Source organism: Hemitrygon akajei, chromosome 21, assembly GCF_048418815.1.
Source record: "Hemitrygon akajei chromosome 21, sHemAka1.3, whole genome shotgun sequence".
Lineage (NCBI taxonomy): Eukaryota > Metazoa > Chordata > Chondrichthyes > Myliobatiformes > Dasyatidae > Hemitrygon > Hemitrygon akajei.
In genome coordinates, this window is record NC_133144.1 from 14,181,251 (window position 1) to 14,200,981 (window position 19,731).

The 19,731-nt window shown below is 43.7% G+C and overlaps 1 protein-coding gene across 1 annotated transcript in view; it reads left to right on the forward strand.

Moving 5' to 3' along the window:
- roraa (RAR-related orphan receptor A, paralog a) overlaps window positions 1-19,731 on the forward strand; it is a 130,614-nt gene that overhangs the window by 74,237 nt on the left and 36,646 nt on the right. Inside the window, exon 2 of the mRNA XM_073024839.1 lies at window positions 11,443-11,528. Within this exon, the coding sequence (XP_072880940.1) occupies window positions 11,443-11,528 (86 nt within the window). The remainder of the gene's footprint in view (window positions 1-11,442; window positions 11,529-19,731) is intronic.

Sequence of the window (19,731 nt, forward strand, 5' to 3'; positions counted from 1 at the left end):
ACTGTGGCCAAGGTCTTGAAGCTTATTGGTTAGTTTTGAGGGGTTAATGGTACTGAATGCTGAGCTGTAGTCGATGATGAGCATCTTCACCATCCAGATGTTCCTTTGTTGTGTGAAGAGCCGATGAAATAGCATCTGCTGTTGACCTGTTGCACCAGCAGGCAAATTGGAGTGGATCCAAGTTGCTCCTCAGCAAGGAGTTGATATGTTTCATCACCAATCTCTCAAAGCACTTTGTCACAGTGGATATAAGTGCTACTGAACTTAGCACATTCTTTTTAGACACTAGTATAATTGAAGACTACTTGAAGCAGGTGGGTACCTCAGACTGTTGAAGCAAGAGGTTAAAGATATCAATCAACACTCCAGCCAATTCATCAGCAGAGATCTTTAGTACTCGGTCAGGTACCCTGCCTGTACTACATGCTTTCAATGGGTTCACCCTTCTGAAGGATGCTCATGGAGACTGAAATCACAGGGTCATCGGGGGTATGGGAGTTTGTGAATGTGTCTCCATGTTTTGATGATCAATGGCATAAAAGGCATTGAGTTTATCTGGGAGTGAAATCCTATTGTCACCTACTGTATACCTCTGAAGTTCCCCTTAATCCACTGTAATACTGATGTCTGAATTTAGCTTCTTTTTCTCAAATTGCAGAGTGAATTCTATCAAAGTATTATCGCTGCCCCTCCTACAAGTTCCTTTTCCTTTCTTTCTTTCTTTTTAAATCTTTTTATTAATTTTTAAGCAAACATAAATGAAACATGAATACAAAGAGTTTGAGAGTACATAGTTAATAGTTTAAGTAGACATTCAAATATATAATAATCAATATATATAACCTCCCAAACTCATAGTATTTATGAACAAAAGAAATAAAAAGAAAAAAAAAAACCCAAAAAAAGAGAAAAAGAAACACTAACCAACATGGGCCATTGCATAATGTCAGATATATACAGTAGTGCCAATAACTCCAAACCTCCATCCAAATAATTAAGGATAATAAAAGTGAAGTTTAGGAAAAGACAATTTAACTCATATGAAAATGTTGAATAAATGGTCTCCAAGTTTCTTCAAATTTAACTGAAGGATCAAAAACAACACTTCTAATTTTTTCTAAGCTCTCCTTTTCCTTTAGCTCCCTTTACCTTGAGGTCCCTAATCAAATCTGGTTCATTACACAACACAAAATCCAGAATTGCCTTTTCAATACTGGCCTCAATCACAAGTTCTAAAAAGCCATTCTAACCACTGGTGAATGTTCTACAAATATCTTCTCTTGGGATTGGGCACCAACCTGACTTTACCAATCTACCTGCATATTGAAATCCCCATGACTAAATGCATGCCTTTTCTATTTCCCATTGTAATTTGTACCGCACATTCTGGCTATTGTTCAGATGACTGTGTATAACTCCCATCAGGGTCTTTTTACCCTTGCATTTCTTAACTCTACCCACAAGCGTTCTACATCTTCAGATCCTATGTCACTCTTTCTGAGGTTTTGATTTCATTTTGTTTTAATTGAATTTGCCATCTACCACTTCTGCTTATTGCTCACTCACACCACACTCTTGAATGAAGAAGTTCCCTGAAGTTCCCCTTAAATATTTCTCCTTTCACCCTAAATCAGTGAACTCTTGACCTAATCTTATCTAACTTCAGGGAAAAGGTCCTATCTATACCCCTGATAATTTTGTATACCTCTATCAGATCTCCTCATTTTCCTGCACTCCAAGGAATAAAGTGCTAACCTACATTCCTGTACCTAATAAAGTGCCCACTGAGTGCATGTTCATGGTCTTCTGTCTCAATAGCCCCATCCACTTCAAGGTTCAATGTGTTGTGCTTTCAAAGATGATCTTCTGCACACCACTGTTGTAACACATGGTTATTTGAGTTACTGTCACCTTCCTGTCAGTTTGAACCAGTCTGGCCATTCGCTGACCTCTCTCATTAACAAGGCATTTTTGCCCACAGAACTGCTGCTCATTGCATTTTTGTTTTGTTTTTTGTTACATTCTCTGGAAACTCTGGAGACTATTGTGTGTGAAACCCCCACAAAATTAGCAGCTTCTGAAATACTCAAATCACACCATCTGGCACCAGCAATCATACCACAGTGAAAGTCACTTGATCATATTTCTTCCTCATTCAGAACCACACTGCCACCTCTTACCAGCTCATGTAACTGCAAGAAATTCAGTACAGAGAGATGGTGTGCAAGCATAACTGGGAGTGTCCCCAGAAGTAAAATAGTTGTTTCAGTTGCTTATTACTGCTCATCCCTGGCACTCATTCCTTATTTTCTGAGTGTAAATGTACATTTTGAGCGTGTCTGCATGTGTATGAGAGAGAAAGAGGGCGTGAGCACTCCAGGAGAAATGCATGGATGAGCAGTGAAACTAAGCATGTCCTTTTAAGATTTCACTAAAACCTTTCACTCTGGGACTACAGAGCAGCCTTCTCAAGTTTGATTGCTTCCATAAATTTGTCTCCATCTTATGTTATCTTGCTGGTGGCATGTGAGATGTAGTTTTAACGACTGGGTCCACAAGAGCCAGCTCTAGTAGGACTGCGATAGAGGAAGGCATCGTTCTCGGCTGTTCTCATTAGGATACCTCAACTCCAGCAAACCTCATTCTGGAATGAAGCTGAATTGGGTTCAGAGTCCTCTCCTAGGCTGACAGGCCCACCACTGAGACCCTAATTACCTCCACCAGCAGCTACCTCATTCACATTTCTGAAACCAAATTCCTGGAGAAAGACAGGCTCCATCACGGCTGGAGATTCCCAGGTGGACAGAAGAAATGATTCAAGGATCTTCTTAGAGACTCCTGGTTCCTGGGAATCTCTGGTCCTTAAGTGCTGGAAGTAGACAAGGAATATTTGAGAAGGCAATGGGATGGATGACAGCAGAAGTTTTTGGAAAGGGAGGAGGGGAAAAGTTAGATGTTGAGGGAGAGGGGGAAGTATAGGAGAGAAGGGATGGAGTAGGTCCTCCATACACAGTGGTTCTTCAGGGAATTTTTGCCCTGCCAGCTGATCTTGGAGAGGCTCCACCTATTTCTGAGACTGAGTGTTTGCCACTGTAGAAGATGATGGAGGTGGAATATTTTGCCCCGAATGATTCCTGTGTTCCCTCTCGACAAACTGAGTGACTGACTATATTGTTGAGGATCAGATCTGTTGTCCATTTATTGAATGGAAGGCTCGAGAGACTGAATGGCCACCTTCCTGGCTCTGTTCCTCATGTTGTTTGGTGTGAGATACTGCTGGAATGGTTTCGGCACCTAGTTAATATATGATTTTAGTTTGGATGGTGGATCATGATGGAGCTTATTAAGTACGTGGGTTGGTTCTGTTGTAGCAATTGTTGAGAGCTCAAGGACCTTGGAGGTCATGAAATAAAAATAGAAAATTCTGGTATCACAGCATGCCAGTAGCGCCTGTGGACAGGGACAGACAATGATCCTCTTTCAGAACAAATGGGCAGGTCTTGGATGTTCAGGAATAGCTGTATTTTAAGGGCAGGAAGATATGGTTGGAAGGAGATTCCACCACCACCGGTCCTGGTGCTGAGTGGCCACAGAGGAACTGTACAGCTACTGACCTGTGGGCTGGATGTGTGGGCCTCTGAAAGGAACCCCTCTCATGAGCTGAGACTGTGTAAGCAAGTGTGCAAACCTGGTGTGCTTGAGTTGGTCTGATCCTCCACAGATCTCCAGCAGTTAGGATACACTCTGCACCAGACTAAGCAGACGTGAACTCTGTGTAGGAGACCCAACACACAACTCCTTTACTTTGAAGTGTCCTAGCATAGTAATATACTTTGCACTGGTCTCCCTATTCTCCACATCCTTCTCCTTGCTATATACACTGATGTAAAGTACTCATTAAGGACCTCGCTTACATCTTCCACATCCAACTAAATGTTCCCCCCATTATCCTTGAGTCGTCTTGTCCTCCCCCTAGTTATCCACTTGCTTTGGATCGGGGTTTCCCAACCTGGCGTCCACAGACCCCTGCTCTAGAATCAAACAGAACCTTTGAGGATTACAAAGAAGCCAAAAAGGAACTCAGGGGAATTAGGAAGGGAATTAAGATAATTCTACTTGCCAAGTACTTTTCATGGCCCCTCCTAGCCTTCCTAATTCCCTTGAGTTCCTTTTTGGCTTCCTTGCAATCTTCAAAGGCTTTGTTTGATTCTAGCTTCCTAAGCTTTGCATACTTTTCCTTTTTCTTCTTGATTAAATTTATTACCTCTCTGGACATCTAAGGTTCTCTTTCTTACTTTGCCATTCTTGTGCTTCATTCTGACTGGAACACACCTGTTATCTACTTGTGCAGTTGGTCTTTAAACAACTTCCATGTGTCAGATGTGGACTTGTCCATAAACAGCTGCTCCTAATTAACTCTCCCTAGTTCTTGCCTAATCCGTTTGTATTTTGCCCTACTCCAATTAAATACTCTCCCACATGGTCCATACTTATCCTTATCTACAGCTATCTTAAAAATTAAGGAGTTGTGGTCAGTGTTCCCTAACCGCTCACCCACTGAAAGGTTGGCCACCTGATCGGGTTCATTACTCAACACTAGGTCCAGTACAGCCTTGTTGGGCTATTTATCTACATGTTGATTTAAGAAACCTGCGTTTCTTAAATCCGCACCTAACAAATTCTAAAACTCTTGCACTCAAAGTCCCAATTTGTATTAAGGAAGTTGAAGTCCCCATGACAACAACCCCAGTGGTTGTACACCTTTCCTTAGTCTGCCTGTATGTCTGTTCCTCAGTCTCCCAGTGGCTATTGTAGTACAATCCCATCAGAGTAATTGCACCCTTCCCGTTTTTGAGCCCTACCCCGTATAAGCTCAGTGAATGAGCCCTCGATTATGTCCCCTCTGAGTGCAGCTATGATATTGTCCCTGCTTAGTAGAGTGTAACACCCTGGTTCAGATTTTAACTGATGCTGTAGGTATTTCATTTTAGTGGTTCTGTAAGAGCAGTCTGTTCTGCTTTCATCCTGATTAGGTTTGAGTTGAGATAAGGAGCTTTGTTGTTCAGCTTAGGGATGTGGTGTCAGCCAATCAGGATGGTGGAATTGGGAGAAGGTTCTAGAGAGCATTGGGCAGAGAGGGACACTGGTTTGGGTCAAGGTCTTTTTGTTGAGAGCTGGGAGAAGACAGGAGGGAAGACGACCGAGGATGCCGTCCCTGTTGCACAAGGTGCTTTGTGCAGATGAATGGCTTCAAGGAGGAAGAACCAATACTCCTGTGGGAGAGCACATTTGTTCGAGGTGGATTTCAAATGACATTCAGAAGGGGGTGTGTGTTTTCACGCAGACTGAGGGTCTAGTGCGCGAGTTACAGACAACTTCAAGATGAACTCCAACTTATGTGCACATCTGACCGTTTGATTATAATGGGCCCTTTTTTCTTTGGTTAAATTAACGTTCATAAATCTACTTTCTTTATAATTGTATAGTGTGTACGTTCTGTTATTTCTTGCCAACAGAAGATTGCCGGGGGCAGTAAATCACACAGCATTCACACAAACCTGTGTTTGGGTGGGCAAGACATGCCAGCCTCACAGGTGTGGAGCATAGAGCCTGGACACATAGAGCCTGAGAAAGATGGGTTTCTCACCACAGAGTCCACTGGCTGTTAGCGAGAGGCTAATGAGCTGTATTTCCAGAGACACCCAATAAAAAGGAGTTTCAAGAGCTTAGGAGTTTGAGGTGTCCAAAGTTCAAAGTAAATTTATTTTCACTGTACATGAAGATTGTTATATACTACCCTAAAATTAATATTCTTGCAGGCATTCGAGGTAAATAGAAAGAAACACAATAGAATCAATGAAAAACTGCACACAAGCAAAAATGACAAACAACAAATGTGCACACAGCAACAAATTGTGCAAATAAAAAAAACCTAAATAATAATAACAAGTAAGTTTTAAATACGAAGGTACTTAGGAGATCTAGAGAAGGGTATGAGAAGTCCGTGGTGAGTAGGATTAAGGAAAGCCGCAAGGCATTCTACGCGTACATGAAGAACAGGAGGTTGACTAGAGTAAGGGTAGGACTGATCAGAGATAAAAGAAGAAGGTGCCTGGAGTCAGAAGAGGTAGGGAAGGTCCTTAATGAATATTCACGTCAGTGTTCACCAGTGAAAGGGACCTTGATAAATGTGAGATGACGAAATGGAAGGGCTGGTTAATAAATTTTTCAGATGATGCAAAGGTTAGGTAGATATATCATTGATCCCAAAGGAAATTACAGTGTCACAGTAGCATTACAAGTGCACAGATGTAAATATTAGAAGAGGAGCAGAAAGAATTAAAAGAAAGTTACCATAAACAGTCTAACAGGAAGGCGTCATCACTTCCCTGGCTTCCATCACTTCCCTATAGGTTGACTCATTATAGAGCCTATTAATGGCCGAGGGTAAGAATGACCTCATATGGTGCTCTTTGGAGCAGCGCAGTTGTCTTAATCTGTTACCAAAAGTGTTCCTCCGTTCAGTCAAGGTGACATGCAGAGGGTGAGAAAGATGATCCAGATTTGCCAGGATTTTCCATAGGGTCCTTTGTTGTATCACAGTCTCCAGTGTGTCCAGTTTGACTCCTATAACAGAGCCAGCCTTTCTAATCAGTTTATTGAGCCTGTTGGCATCACCCGTGTTGATGCCATTGCCCCATCACACCACCACATAGAAGATTGCACTGGTGACAACAGACTGGTAGAACATGTGAAGAGAGGCCTTCATACTCCGAAGGACCTCAGTCTCATCAGGAAGTAGAGGTGACTCTGGCCCTTGTACATAGCATCTGTGTTGGTGCTCCTCTCAAGTCTGTCATCCAGGTGCGCCCCCAGGTATGTGTAGGTCCTCACCACATCCATGTCCCCACCATCAATAGTAACAGGAAGCAATGTAGGCTTAGTCTTCCTAAAGTCCATCAACATCTCCTTTGTCTTACTAACGTGGAGCTGCAGATGATCCAGCTTGCACCATTTGACAGATTGGTGGAATTGTGAGTGGTGTAGAATGTTGTCGTAGAATACACGGGACTTTGAAAGGATGCAAATTTGGCCAGAGAGTGGCAGATGGAATTCAATCCAGAGAAGTGTGAAATTATGTTCATTGGAAGGTTGAATTTGAAGGCAGAATAAAAGGTTAATGGTAGGATTCTTATCAGCATGGAAGAATAGAGGAACCTTGGGGCACCATGTCCATAAATCCCTCAGTTGCTGTACACATTGATAGGGTGATTAAGAATGTGTATGATATGCTGCTTTTCATTAATTGGGGGGGGATTGAGTTCAAGAGCCACAGGTAATATTGCAGTTCTATGAAACTGGTTAGACCACATTTGGAGTGATGTGTTATACCTTCCCATCTTGCCTGCCATGAAATTCTGTAACACAACTCTCCTGCTAGTCTCCTTGTTACATCTCATTATGTGTTACTATAGATCATCACAGTACTTAATCCAGCTATAATAATTAGGTAAAACCCTCATTTAGCAGCAAACAGAAAAGAAAAGCACTTGTATTGATATATTGCTTACTTATTACGACATTGTGTCCGTTCTGGTGGCCTTGTTATAAGAAGGACGTGAAAGCTTTAGAGAGGGTGCAGAGAAGATTTACCAGGTTGCTGCCCGGATTAGAGTGCATGTCTTATGAGGGTAGGTTGAGTGAGATAGGCTTCTCTCTTTGGAGCGAATAAGAGTATAAGATGATGAGGCATAGATAGAGTGGACAGTCAGTGTGTTTTCCCCAGTGACTAATATGTGATCATCATGAGAGGTCGTCAGTTGCTGAGGTTGTGCGAAGTTTAAAGAGAGCATGGGGCCTTTCAGAACTTTTCAGTGGGTCGCAATCATTGCGAAAGGTCATCAGTTGGTGAGGTAGTGTGAGGCTTAAAAAGAGCTTGAAGCTTTGGGAACTTTTTGGCAAGTTGCAATCATCACAAGAGGTCATCAGTGCTGAGGTTTTGTGAGGTTTAAAAAGAGCTCGGGGCCTTTGGGAAATTTTCGACAAGTTGCAATCATCATGAGAGATCGTTAGTTGGCAAAGCTGTGCGAGGTTTAAAAAGAGCTCGGGGACTTTTGGAAGTTTTCAGCAGGCTACAATCATCACAAGAGGTTGTCAGTTAGTGAGGCTGCACAAAATTTAAAAAAAGCTTGGACCTCCAGAAGTTTTCGGTGGGCTGCATTTATCAGAATCTTTTAGGCACTTGGCAGGGGCCTATAAAAAGAAGTGGGGTGTTAGCGGAATGGCCCTTCTGGGAGTGGATAATGTTGGAGTGGTCAGGCTTCAGCAAGAACAGGCAGGGGCTAGAACTTAAGTTAGAGGTACAAGAAGTGTAGACAGGTTGGTACTTTGGGCAGTGGAATGCTCCTCCTGTGATGTGGGATTTCAGGATACCCAGCAGTCTCCCTGATGACTATATCTGTAGGATATGCACCCAACTTCAGCTCCTGACTGGCAAGGTCAAAGAGCTACATCTGGATGCACTCAGGACCATCTGGGAAGCTGAAAATCTCATAGATGAGATTTTTGCTGAAGTGCTCACACCCAGACTGCAGGCTTCAGATAGTAGATGGGTGACCACTAGGAGGAGTAAGCAGTTAGTGCAGGGTTCCCCTGCGTCATTCCCTTCAGAAGCAAATATATCCCTTTGGATGTTGCTAGGAGAGGGATGACTTAACAGGGCACAGCAGCAGCAGCCAGGCCAGTGGCGATGTGGCTGACTCTGAGGCTCAGCAGGGGAGTGTGAAGTCAGTTAGAGCAATAGTGATAGGAAACTTGGGGGACAGACAGCGGATTTTGTGGCCACAAAAGAGAAGGCAGAATGGTGTGTTGCCTTTCAGGAGCTAGGGTCCAGGATGTCTCAGAGTGGCTGCAGAAGACACCAGAGGTCTTGGTGTGCATTATTACCAGGGAGAAAGGGGAAGAGGTCCTATGTAGTGAGTAGGGAAGAGTATAGAGAGAAGGACTTCCAAGCTGTAATCTCTGGATTACTTCACATGCTCAGGCAGGAGTAGAGTGAAGGTATAGATGAATGAGTGGCTGAGGAAGTGATGCAGGGGGCAGGGTTTCAGATTCCTGGAACATGAGATCTCTTCTGGGGAGGTATGACATGTACAAAAAGGACAGATTACACCTGAACCTGAGGGGGGCCAATATCCTTGCAGGCAGGTTTGTTAGAACTGTTGGTGGGGTGGGGGGTTTAAACTAACTTGGTAGAAGATTCCTGTTTTGGGCCCCTATCTAAGTAAAGATGTGTTGGCATTGGAGAGGGTCCAGAGGAGGTTTATGAGAATGATTTTGGAATAAAAGTGTTAATGTTTCTATGTTTTTTTTTGCTAATGTATGAAGAGTGTTTGATGGCTCTGGTCCTGTACTCACTGGAGTTTAGAAGAATGAGATGGAGGTTCTCATTGGAAACCTTTCGAATATTGAAAGGCCTAGATAGAGAGGCTGTGGAGAGGATGTTTCCTAGAGTGGGGGAGTCGAGGACCAGAGGGAACAACCTCAGAATAGAGAGACATCTATTTAGAAAAGAGATGAGGAGGAATTTCTTTAGCCAGAGGGTGGTGAATCCATGGAATTCATCGCTGCAGATGGCTGTGGAGGCCAAATCATTGAGTGTATTTAAAGCAGAGGTTGATACATTCTTGTTTAGTAAGGATATCAAAGGTTACAGGAAGAAGGCAGAGGAATAATGAATCAATTATGATGGAATAGCAGAGCAGATTGATCTGCTAAGTGGCCTAATTCTGCTCCTATGTGTTATAACCTTATGGTGAAGGTTTGATTTTAAGGTGATCGGAAGATAGTATAGACAGAGTGGAACGTGTGTGGATCGCGCTGCCATGGATGATGGCAGAGGTGGAAACATTAGGGAGATATAAGAGACTCTTGGGTACCTGAATTAAAGAAAGATGGAGGGTTATCTGGGAGGGAAGGGTTAGATTCAAAGGTTGTCATAACATTGTGGACTAAATGGCTATGCTGTGCTGTATTGTTTTATGCCCTACAATATCCCACCTTTTGTAATCTGTGCCCTGAGGTATGACGGCAAATGTGCCATACATTATCTTCTCTAGCTGATCATTCCTGTGTTGCCACTATCCGAGAGCTATGGGCTCCAACTTGTCTAGTCAGTCTGACTGGAGCTATAGCTGGACACACTTCCCACCGCGGACACTGCAAACGTCCCTGATCACCCATCTGCTGCTGGAGGAGCAGAGACTGCCCCAACTTCCATGTCCTTAATCCACAGCCTCCTCTACCAAGAAGAACAAGGTGGGGGAAGTTTTATGTGGTCACCACTCGCCCTCATTACTGAAACCCAAGTTTTAACATCTACTGTCCCCTTTACTGCCTGCATCCAGTGCCCCGTCTACCCGGTGCCCCTTTCGCGCCTCAGTCAGCAATTCTGGTGGTGCTGCTGGTGTCACTGACGTCTCTCTCAGCAGTGTCTCCTGTGGATATGCCTGGACTCCTTGCAGTCGGATGAGTTAGCTGAGCAGCAGTTGGAAGTATCTGGAAGTCACTGGACTTTTTGTGACCAGCTTAGATAGTTTCTGTCCCTAAGTCTGGAAGAAGCTCCACAGCCTGACGTCTGGCATTTTGCTCCCACAGCCAGGTCTCAGTTACCTCCGCAGCTCATCCTGCCTCCAGTGCTGGGTGAAATATCCATGCTGCCTTTTCTCCGGTAAGGTCCGGCTGCACAATATAGCTGTATTACTTATATACTTGCTCACAGAACGGCACACTGGTTTAATAAAACATGGGCAGGCTTCCTTCATCTACGAGGCTCTGGATTGTATCTGCAGACTCAGATTTGCAGGATTAGTGCACCCCTTTTGGAAATGTGAGAAACAAATAAAACTGCAGGTCTGGGATCAGCAACACTGAAAGAGCTCAGCCAGTCAATCAGAGATTGTGGAAAGAGAAGACAAGATCTTGTTTTTGGTGGAAAGCTGTTCATCGAGAGGATCCTTTGCATTCAAACTCCAGTCCCTTCTCTAGGAGCTAACTGACAAGAACAGATCTTGTTAAACTCAGCCTAAAGCAGGTAAGAATCAGGTCAATAGAGGAACTGGTGCTGGGGACCTTGGTACTCACGAAAGGCATCTAGACATTGAAGACTTTTGGTAAGGTTTTAATATGCTGAGATTTTGAGCTATTTGTGAATGGTTAGGGCCTTCTAAGAGCCTCTTAAGATAGGTACATGGAGCTTAGAAAAGTTGAGGGCTATGCGCTAGGGAAATTCTAGGCAGTTTCTAGAGTAGGTTACATGGTTGGCACAACATTGTGGGCCAAAGGGCCTGTAATGTGCTGTAGATTTCTATGTTCTATGAATACTATTGTTCTAGGAATGTTTCACAGAAAAATTGATTGATCATGTTTCTTTCTTATTTTCAGCTCAAATTGAAATCATCCCCTGCAAGATCTGTGGCGATAAATCATCAGGAATCCACTACGGTGTAATCACTTGCGAAGGTTGCAAGGTAGGTCTCATGGAGGGGTGTGGGGTCACCTACTGAGTGAGGTGTGTAGGAGAGGTCTCTGTGACCCACAGCTGCCTGCCTTTTGGGAGGGATGTTGATAAGCTGAAGGTTTAGGGTGACTGTGGTGGGACTGACTGCTGGATGGATAAATGCTGATGTAAAACTCGTATAGCGTCTGACAGTTGACGAAGCTCTGGTTGTCGTGTGGGAGCCATTGGGTACTCATTGTGGGCAGTGTCACATGGCAAAAAGTCCATAGTCTCACCACCCACCTTAGATACACCAGCAGCCCATGGTCACATCACCTGGAAGTGTTCCTGATGGACTCCACTCACCCACCCATGATCATCCCTCTAGGGGTATGTCGCTCATGGCATGGACACGTCACTTTCAGATGGACATCTGCCCCACCCCTTTCCTCCTGGATTCCCCTGCTTCAGATTCAGATACCACATCTCCCTACATAAGCCCACCTCCTTCAAATGCACACCCCACAGATCATCCATTGACATGCGACCCCTTCCCTCCCACCTGCTGATACATCCCCCCTCAACCGTTCACGTGTTCCTCCTATGTTTATATTCCGTAGGCACATCCCTGTGGATTCTCCTCTCTCTCCCACTTTTGTCCTGCTTACCTAGAGAAGGATGTACTTATCAGGAAAAGCTGGTTCCTAGGACGCTGCAAATAGGGATTGAGTCGGCCAGGGATCCCGTCTCTAGAGTGGATGAGAGGAAACACCGAGAAACACACAGCAGGTCACTAGTACATGCTGAGAGCTTAGAGGTTCCCAAATGGGGTGAGAGGTTGTAGTTTCTAACTGTGAAGTGGTCTGCTGGGATGAATCCTGGGCAACACACACAACGCTGGAGGAGCTCAGCAGGTCAGGCTGCGTCCGTAGAAGGGAATAAACAGTCAACATTTTGCATCAAGACCATTCCCCTCTATAGATGCTGCCTGACCTGCCGAATTCTTCCAACATTTTGTGTCAGTTGCTCAAGATTTCCAGCATCTGTGGAATCTCTTGTGTCTCTGAAGAAGAATCCTGCGAGTGGTTTTGCTTGCTGGTGAAGAGGATGCAAATTTGAGATTGACATTAAAATACTTGAGTAGTTTGAAACGACTCCCTATGGATAGTTCACAGGCAAGCAGTGGTTTTCATGGAAGCTCATCTGTGGGTTCAACCTGTACTTTTTAAGGTCTCACCTCACTTTAAGTACCTTTTCAATCTTTGTTCAGATTAACAAGTTCACCATTATGGGCCAAAGGGCAAGTGCTTATTGTTCTATATTCTGCGTACCTTTACATCTGTGTAAACCACAGAAGTTCATTGCTCTGCTCTCACTACACTCATGACTGTGTGGCTCAAACACCATTTATAAATTCACTACTGACACAATGATTGTCGGTAGAATATCAGATGGTGACGAGGAGTTGCACAGGAGTGAGATAGGTCGCAACAACAACATTGCACCTAACGTCATTAAGACCAAGGAACTGATTGTGGACTTTAAAACGGGGAAATTGGAAGAAAACACACCAATCCTCATTGAGGGGTCAGTAGTGGAAAGGGTGAGCACCTTCATGTTTGTGTGTGTCAACATCTCTGAGGATCTGTCCTGGTCCCAATATACAGTATTGATGTAATCATGAAGAGGCATCTCATATTGATGAGAGGTGACCTGAGAGGCATTGATCGTGTGGATAGTCAGAGGCTTTTTCCCAAGGCTGAAATGGTTGCCACAAGAGGACACAGTTTAAGGTGCTGGGGAGTAGGTACAGAGGAGATGTCAGAGGTAAGTTTTTTACTCAGAGTGGTGAGTGCATGGAATGGGCTGCTGGCAATGGTGGTGGAGGCGGATACGATAGGGTCTTTTAAGAGACTTTTGGATAGGTACATGGAGCTTAGTAAAATAGAGGGCTATAGGTAAGCCTAGTAATTTTGAAGGTAAGGACATGTTCGGCACAACTTTGTGGGCCAAAGGGCCTGTATTGTGCTGTAGGTTTTCTATGTTTCTATGGCATGCTAATGGCTCTACTTCATAAGGAGTTTGAGGAGATTTGGTATCTCACCAAAGACTGGAAAATTTCTACTGATTTACTGTTGGAGAATGTTCTGACTGATTGCTCCACCGTCTGGTATGGAGGCTTCAATGCACAGGAACGAGACAAGCTGTGGAGAGTTGTAGACACAGCCAGCTCCATCATGGGCACTAGCCTCACCACCATCCAGGATATCTTCAAAATGCAGTGCCTCAAGAAGGTGGCATCCATCATTACAAACTCTCATCATCCAGGACATGCCCTCTTTTCATTGATACTATCAGGAAGCAAATACAGGAGCCTGAGGGCAGATACTCAACTTTTTTAGGAATAGCTTCTTCTATGTATTGCACTGTACTACTGCCATTAAAATTTCACAACATACTGTCTGTCAGGGCCAATAAACCTGCTTCTGATTTTGAGGTACGTCACACCCTGTGCTCACTGCCATGCCTACACTGTTCCTTCGGCTTCCTGCGGAAGAAGGGTAAATGATGGGAAATTCCGGCGAGGTTCCAGTAGCTTTGGTTCCGAAAACCTTTGTCCACCCAGTGCTGCTTAGTAGAAGAGTCTAACAGAAAGTTGGAAGGTCATCTCAGCTGGGAAGATCAATGGCTATTGAAAACTGTCCATTAGTAAGACCATAAGATATAGGAGTGGAATTAGGCTGTTTGGCCCATCGGGTCTGCTCTGTCATTTTATCATGGCTTATCCATTTTCCCTTTCATCCCTAATCTCCTGCCATCTCCCTGTATCCCTTCATGCCCTGATGAATTAAGAATCCGTCAACCTTCTGGTCGAGTTCCAGTCAAGATGGGGCCAGCATATGCTTCCTCAGTCGACATCTTCCAGAAAGCTCAAGAAAATGTCTTTTTTATTTCTTTTATATTTGTTTTTCTGCCTCAAAAGTGTTTCTGGGACTGTTAGAGCCTGCAAGTTTCAGTTTGGAGATTGTTTGAGTGATCTAGCGCTTTGCTGTCTCTGAGAAGATTCCAGAAAGCAAGTGTGCACTCGAATGGCCTCAGTTTGAAGAAACTTCGAAACGGGGCACGAGCCGATCTTCATTTCACCAGTTAAAGCATCCATTAATTGCTGATTATAGCATCAAGGAAGACTGAGACATTGAGGGAAAAATGAAACGCAAGTGAGAGTTCGGTGTTAACTGCCTTCCTTTTGATCACTGCCTGAGAAGGAATCTGTGAGCGGTCTATCGCTCTGTGGCTTGCTATGACAGGCATGTAGGGCTCTGTGCCTCGTGTGGTGTCTCTCTCTTTAGATAAGTGTCAGTGCTATTGTAGGATGGTATCTTGGTTCAGCGTTCATGGATTGGACTATTGAGTTTATGGACTGTGAACTTTATCAGACTTGTGGTTTTCATATTCTGTGTGCTTTATCGCACGTTCCTTTTCTGTTTTGTTCTGAGGGGAGGGTGTTTGTGGGTCTGTTGTGTACTGTTAGTTTTTTTTCTGCGGGGTTGGGTTATTTTTTGGGGGTTGATGTTCCTGTAACGTTTTGTGTGGGGGGGGGAGGTATGGTTGATGATCAGGATGCCGTTCTTTTTTGTGTGGCAGGGGGTGGGTGTGATGTTTCTCTCTGAATGCCTTTCATGTTCTTTCTTTGTTCTGTGGCTGTCTGGAGAAGACAAATTTCAGAGTTGTACATGGATGCATTCTTTGGTAATAAATGAACCTTTAAACCTCTTCCTTAAATATTCCCAATGACTTGGCTTCCACAGTTGCCTGTGGCAACAAATGCCACAGATTCATCACTCTCTAGCTCAAGAAATTCTTCCTCATCTCCATTATCAGAGTATGGTCCTCTATTCTGAGGCTATGTCCTCTGTTCTTAGACTCACCCCACCACAGGGAATATCTTCTCCACATCTACTCTATCGAGGCCTTTCAACATTTGATAAGTTTCAGTGAGATCACCCCACATTCTTCTATGATGTTGGCTAATAACACAAAATAATCAGAGGGAAGTTGAGCTTGTGCGAGAGAGTAGATTGCAGGAATGTAACAGAGAAGGAAATTGAACAGGACAGATAAATGGACAGGTATATGGATAGGAACGATTTAGAGGATTATGGATTAATTGGTCTATCTGTTGGTTAATTGGTCCATCATTTGGAACAACTCCTAAAAGTTAATTGGTCCATCTGTTACTTGGGACAGCCGCTTATTTAGAACAACTCTTAAAGAAAAAATATTAATCAAGAAAATAGCTGGGATTCTTTTTGTTTATTTAGGAAACTATGCTGCTTAATTGGGACAGGACACTGTTGCCATACAGTTTCTAACTTGCATCAATTATGTGAACTTGCGTGGCCATTAAACACTACACTGTGCCCAGAATGAACAGCTTTTAAATAGCATTATTTATATGCATCTGCGTCCAAAAGACAGTGACTTTTGTCACTGATAGTTGGTGAGAAATAAGCAGAAAGAGCATTTAAAATCATTTTCCTCACTGCAGTTTCAATCATTCATGCTTGGAGATGCCAGAAACAGCTGGGAGTGAATATGAAATGATTTCACTACTTCAACAGTTAGGAACTGCATAGAAATTGAAGGTATCGATAATCATCTTGAATGTTACAATGAAAATGAAGAATTGGAGGATGCAGTCGTCAAATGCATTGTATGAAGGCAATCCATTGTCTGTACTAGGTATCTGCGCTAACTTGTTCAATTACAGTCAATCAAGAGAACACGGCAGCGAGTTGGTTGTCTGTTGTATCTGACAATGACGGTGAAACCATTGCAGGAGAGAGTTTTTAAAGTGGCAAAGCCATTGCACCGTTACAGTTCCACTCTCTTGACCTCTGAAATCCAGATCCACTGGTACAAGTAGTCATCACAAGCGGGTCTTCCTTGGTTACAGTGGATTACCATGACTGCTTCTGTGCCTTAGCACACCTACACTCTCCTTGAAGGGCTGAAGTACTGCCTTCTCGGCCATTGCATCTCACTGTCAATCTCGTCCACCCAGTCCGCTGGAGCTGACTGCACTCGTCCTTATTTCACTAGGGTATGAGGCACACCAGCTACCCTTACCCAGGTTTAGCTTGCCTGTCGATGTGGTGTTTCAGGGTGTGGCCTTTGTCGCATACAAGCAGCTACTTGGAGTCACAAGTGAGCAGATGAAAGCTGAGTGGTTGTGGGGGGAGGGCAAAGGTGAGTGAGCTGCCCCAGAATAGACATGATAAGCCCCTTCACCAGAGATGTGGCCCCTCCCTGGACTCATGGCAGTATACATTGGATGAATTCCTCTGATAACTAATACACAGTTTTATAGTAGTGTAGTAGCATTGTTAGTGTTCCGATTTGTTCTGTATGTCACTTAAATACATAATTTGTAACTCAGTTAAATGGGAGTTTGTACTTTTTATACCTTTCTAGCTATTTCAGTGAAATTTCAGCTAATTGAGACAGCTGCTTAACTGGGCCAAAATGTACTGGTCCCAGTGTGCTCCGATTAACCAGAATCCACAGTATTTTAAATAAGAATCATTGGTCAGCATGGAACAGTTTGGCTGAAGGGCCTGACACAGCTAATATAGAACATTACAGCACAGTACAGTACAGGCCCTTTGACCCAGGATGTAGTGCTGACCTTTTAACCTGCTTTAAAATCAATCTAATCCTACCCTCCCACAAGGCTGTGTGCTCAGCCCATTGCTGTTTACACTGCTAACACATGACTGTGCAGCCAGATTCAAGGAGAACCTGATCATTAAATTTGCTGATGATAGCACAGTGGCGGGGCTCATCAGCAAAAACCATGAAACAATGTACAGGGAGGAGGTCAAACACCTAGAGAGCTGGTGCAGTGACAACAACTTGATGCTTAATGTCACCAAAACCAAGGAGATAGTCGTCAATTTCGGACGGTCTCAGCCTGAGCACACACCCCTCAGCATCAGCGGCTCCACAGTGGAGAGAGTGGAAAACATCAAGTTCCTTGGGGTGCAGATCTCGGACAATCTCACCTGGTCCAGGAACACCACTGGGATTGTGAAACGGGCCCAGCAGAGATTGCACTTTCTGAGGAAGCTTAAACAAGCATCACTCCCCACTAACATCTTAACTACATTCTACAGAGGCTTGGTTGAGAATGTGCTGACCTTTTGCATCACAACCTGGTACTCCAGCTGCAGTGCTGCCGACAAATGCCTTGCAGAGGGTGGTTAGGGGAGCAGAGAAGATTATTGGGGTCTCCCTACCTTCTGTCCAAGACCTCTTTCAGAATCGATGCCTCCAGAAAACAGAGTACATCATTAAAGACCCCTCACACCCTCTCCATGAACTGTTTGTTCTTCTGCCATCAGGTAAACGTTACAGGAGCATCAAAACTAAAACCACAAGGCTACTAAACAGCTTCCTCCCACAGGCAGTCAGACTGCTAAATAGCTGCTCTACCTGACTCTGCTTTGGACACTTTTAACTTGCACTGGACACTTATAACTTGTTTTTAACTGACATGTGGCTGTTGTGTTTTACTATTTATGGTTATGTTTATTATTTAGTGTTGCATTTGTTATGTTATGATTGCACTGCTCCTGGGAAACGCTATCTCATTCTGCCCTGCAGAGCTGATGTACGGTTAGAATGATAATAAAGTTCTTGAATCTTAGAATTTTTCTATCATCCATGTGCCTATCTAAGAGTTTTTTAAATCTCCCTAATGTATCTGCCTCTACCACCACCCCTGGTAGGGTATTCCACACACCCACCACTCTCTGGATAAAAAAAATTACTTCTTACATCCCCCCATACATTTGCCCGGTTACTTTAAAATTATGCCCCCTTGTATTAGCCATTTCTGCCCTGGGAAAAGTCTCTGACTGTCCACTGAATCTATGCCTTTTATCATCTTGTAGACCTCTATTGTTCCCTCTGATCCTACTTTGCTCCAAAGAGAAAAGCCTAGCTCGCTGAATCTAACCTTATGACATGTGCATCCTGGTAAATTTCTGCATCTCTAAGTATTGGATCACCAGAAAATGATGCTGGAGAGGTAGTAATGTGGGACAGAGAAATGGTGAATTAACTTAATAAGTATTTTACGTCAGTCTTTACTGTAGAAGACACCAGCAATATGCTAGAAATTCAAGAATGTCAGGAGGCAGAAGTGAGTGTAGTTGCGATTACTAAGGGGAAGGTACTCTGGAAGCTACAGGGTCTGAAGGTAGACAAGTCACCTGGATCAGATAGACTACACCCCAGGGTTCTGAAAGAGGTAACTGAAGGGATTGTTGAGACATTAGTAAGGATCTTTCAAGAGTCACTAGACTCTGGAATGGTTCTGGAGGACTGGAAAATTGCAAATGTCACTCTACTTTTCAAGAAGGGAGGGGGGAAGAAGAAAGAAAATTATAGGCCAGTTAGCTTGGCTTCACTGGTTTGGAAGATGCTGGAGCCCAGTATTAAGGGTGAGGTTTTAGGGTACTTGAAGATGCATGATGACCTAGGTGAAATATTACAGGACAGATTCTTGCATGGATAGAAGATTGAATGACTGGAGAGGTCAGAGTGGGGATAAAGGGAGCCTTTTCTGCTTGGTTGCCAGGGACTAGTGGTGTTCTGCAGGGGTTAGCGTTGCAACCACTGCTTTTCACGTTATTTGTCAATATTTGGATGAACAAAATTGTTGGTTTTGTGGCCAAGTTTGCAGATGTTTCAAAGATAGGTGGAGAGTGCTGAGGAAGCAAAAAGTCTGCAAAATTCGAAAATCAGAGCTGCAAAGGGATCTGGCAGTCCTTTGCAGAATTCCCCAAAGGTCTGGTCTTTTAGAACAAGTCTGATTTGATAACTTCCACAAGAGCAGATTAAACCTGGAAGTTGGGTTTGAGATCTGAAGCAGAAACTCTGAGGAATTTGTTAATATAAGGTTGAACTTAAGTGTTTTTATAACAAGATAGATTCAATTAAAGAGAAAGACAACATCAAATACATGATGTAGAGTTTGTGAACTTATTCCTGAATCTCTGCCTCTCCCTGTGACCTTCTTGCAGCCTTGACCTCCGTAAGCTACATCTAAGCTAATATCTTTGCTCTGTTCTTCTTTGGGTAAATGGTTGGGATACATTACCACACTCCGTAGCCACGGAGATGTACACCTGTACATCTCATTAAAGCAAATATCTAATCAGCAAATC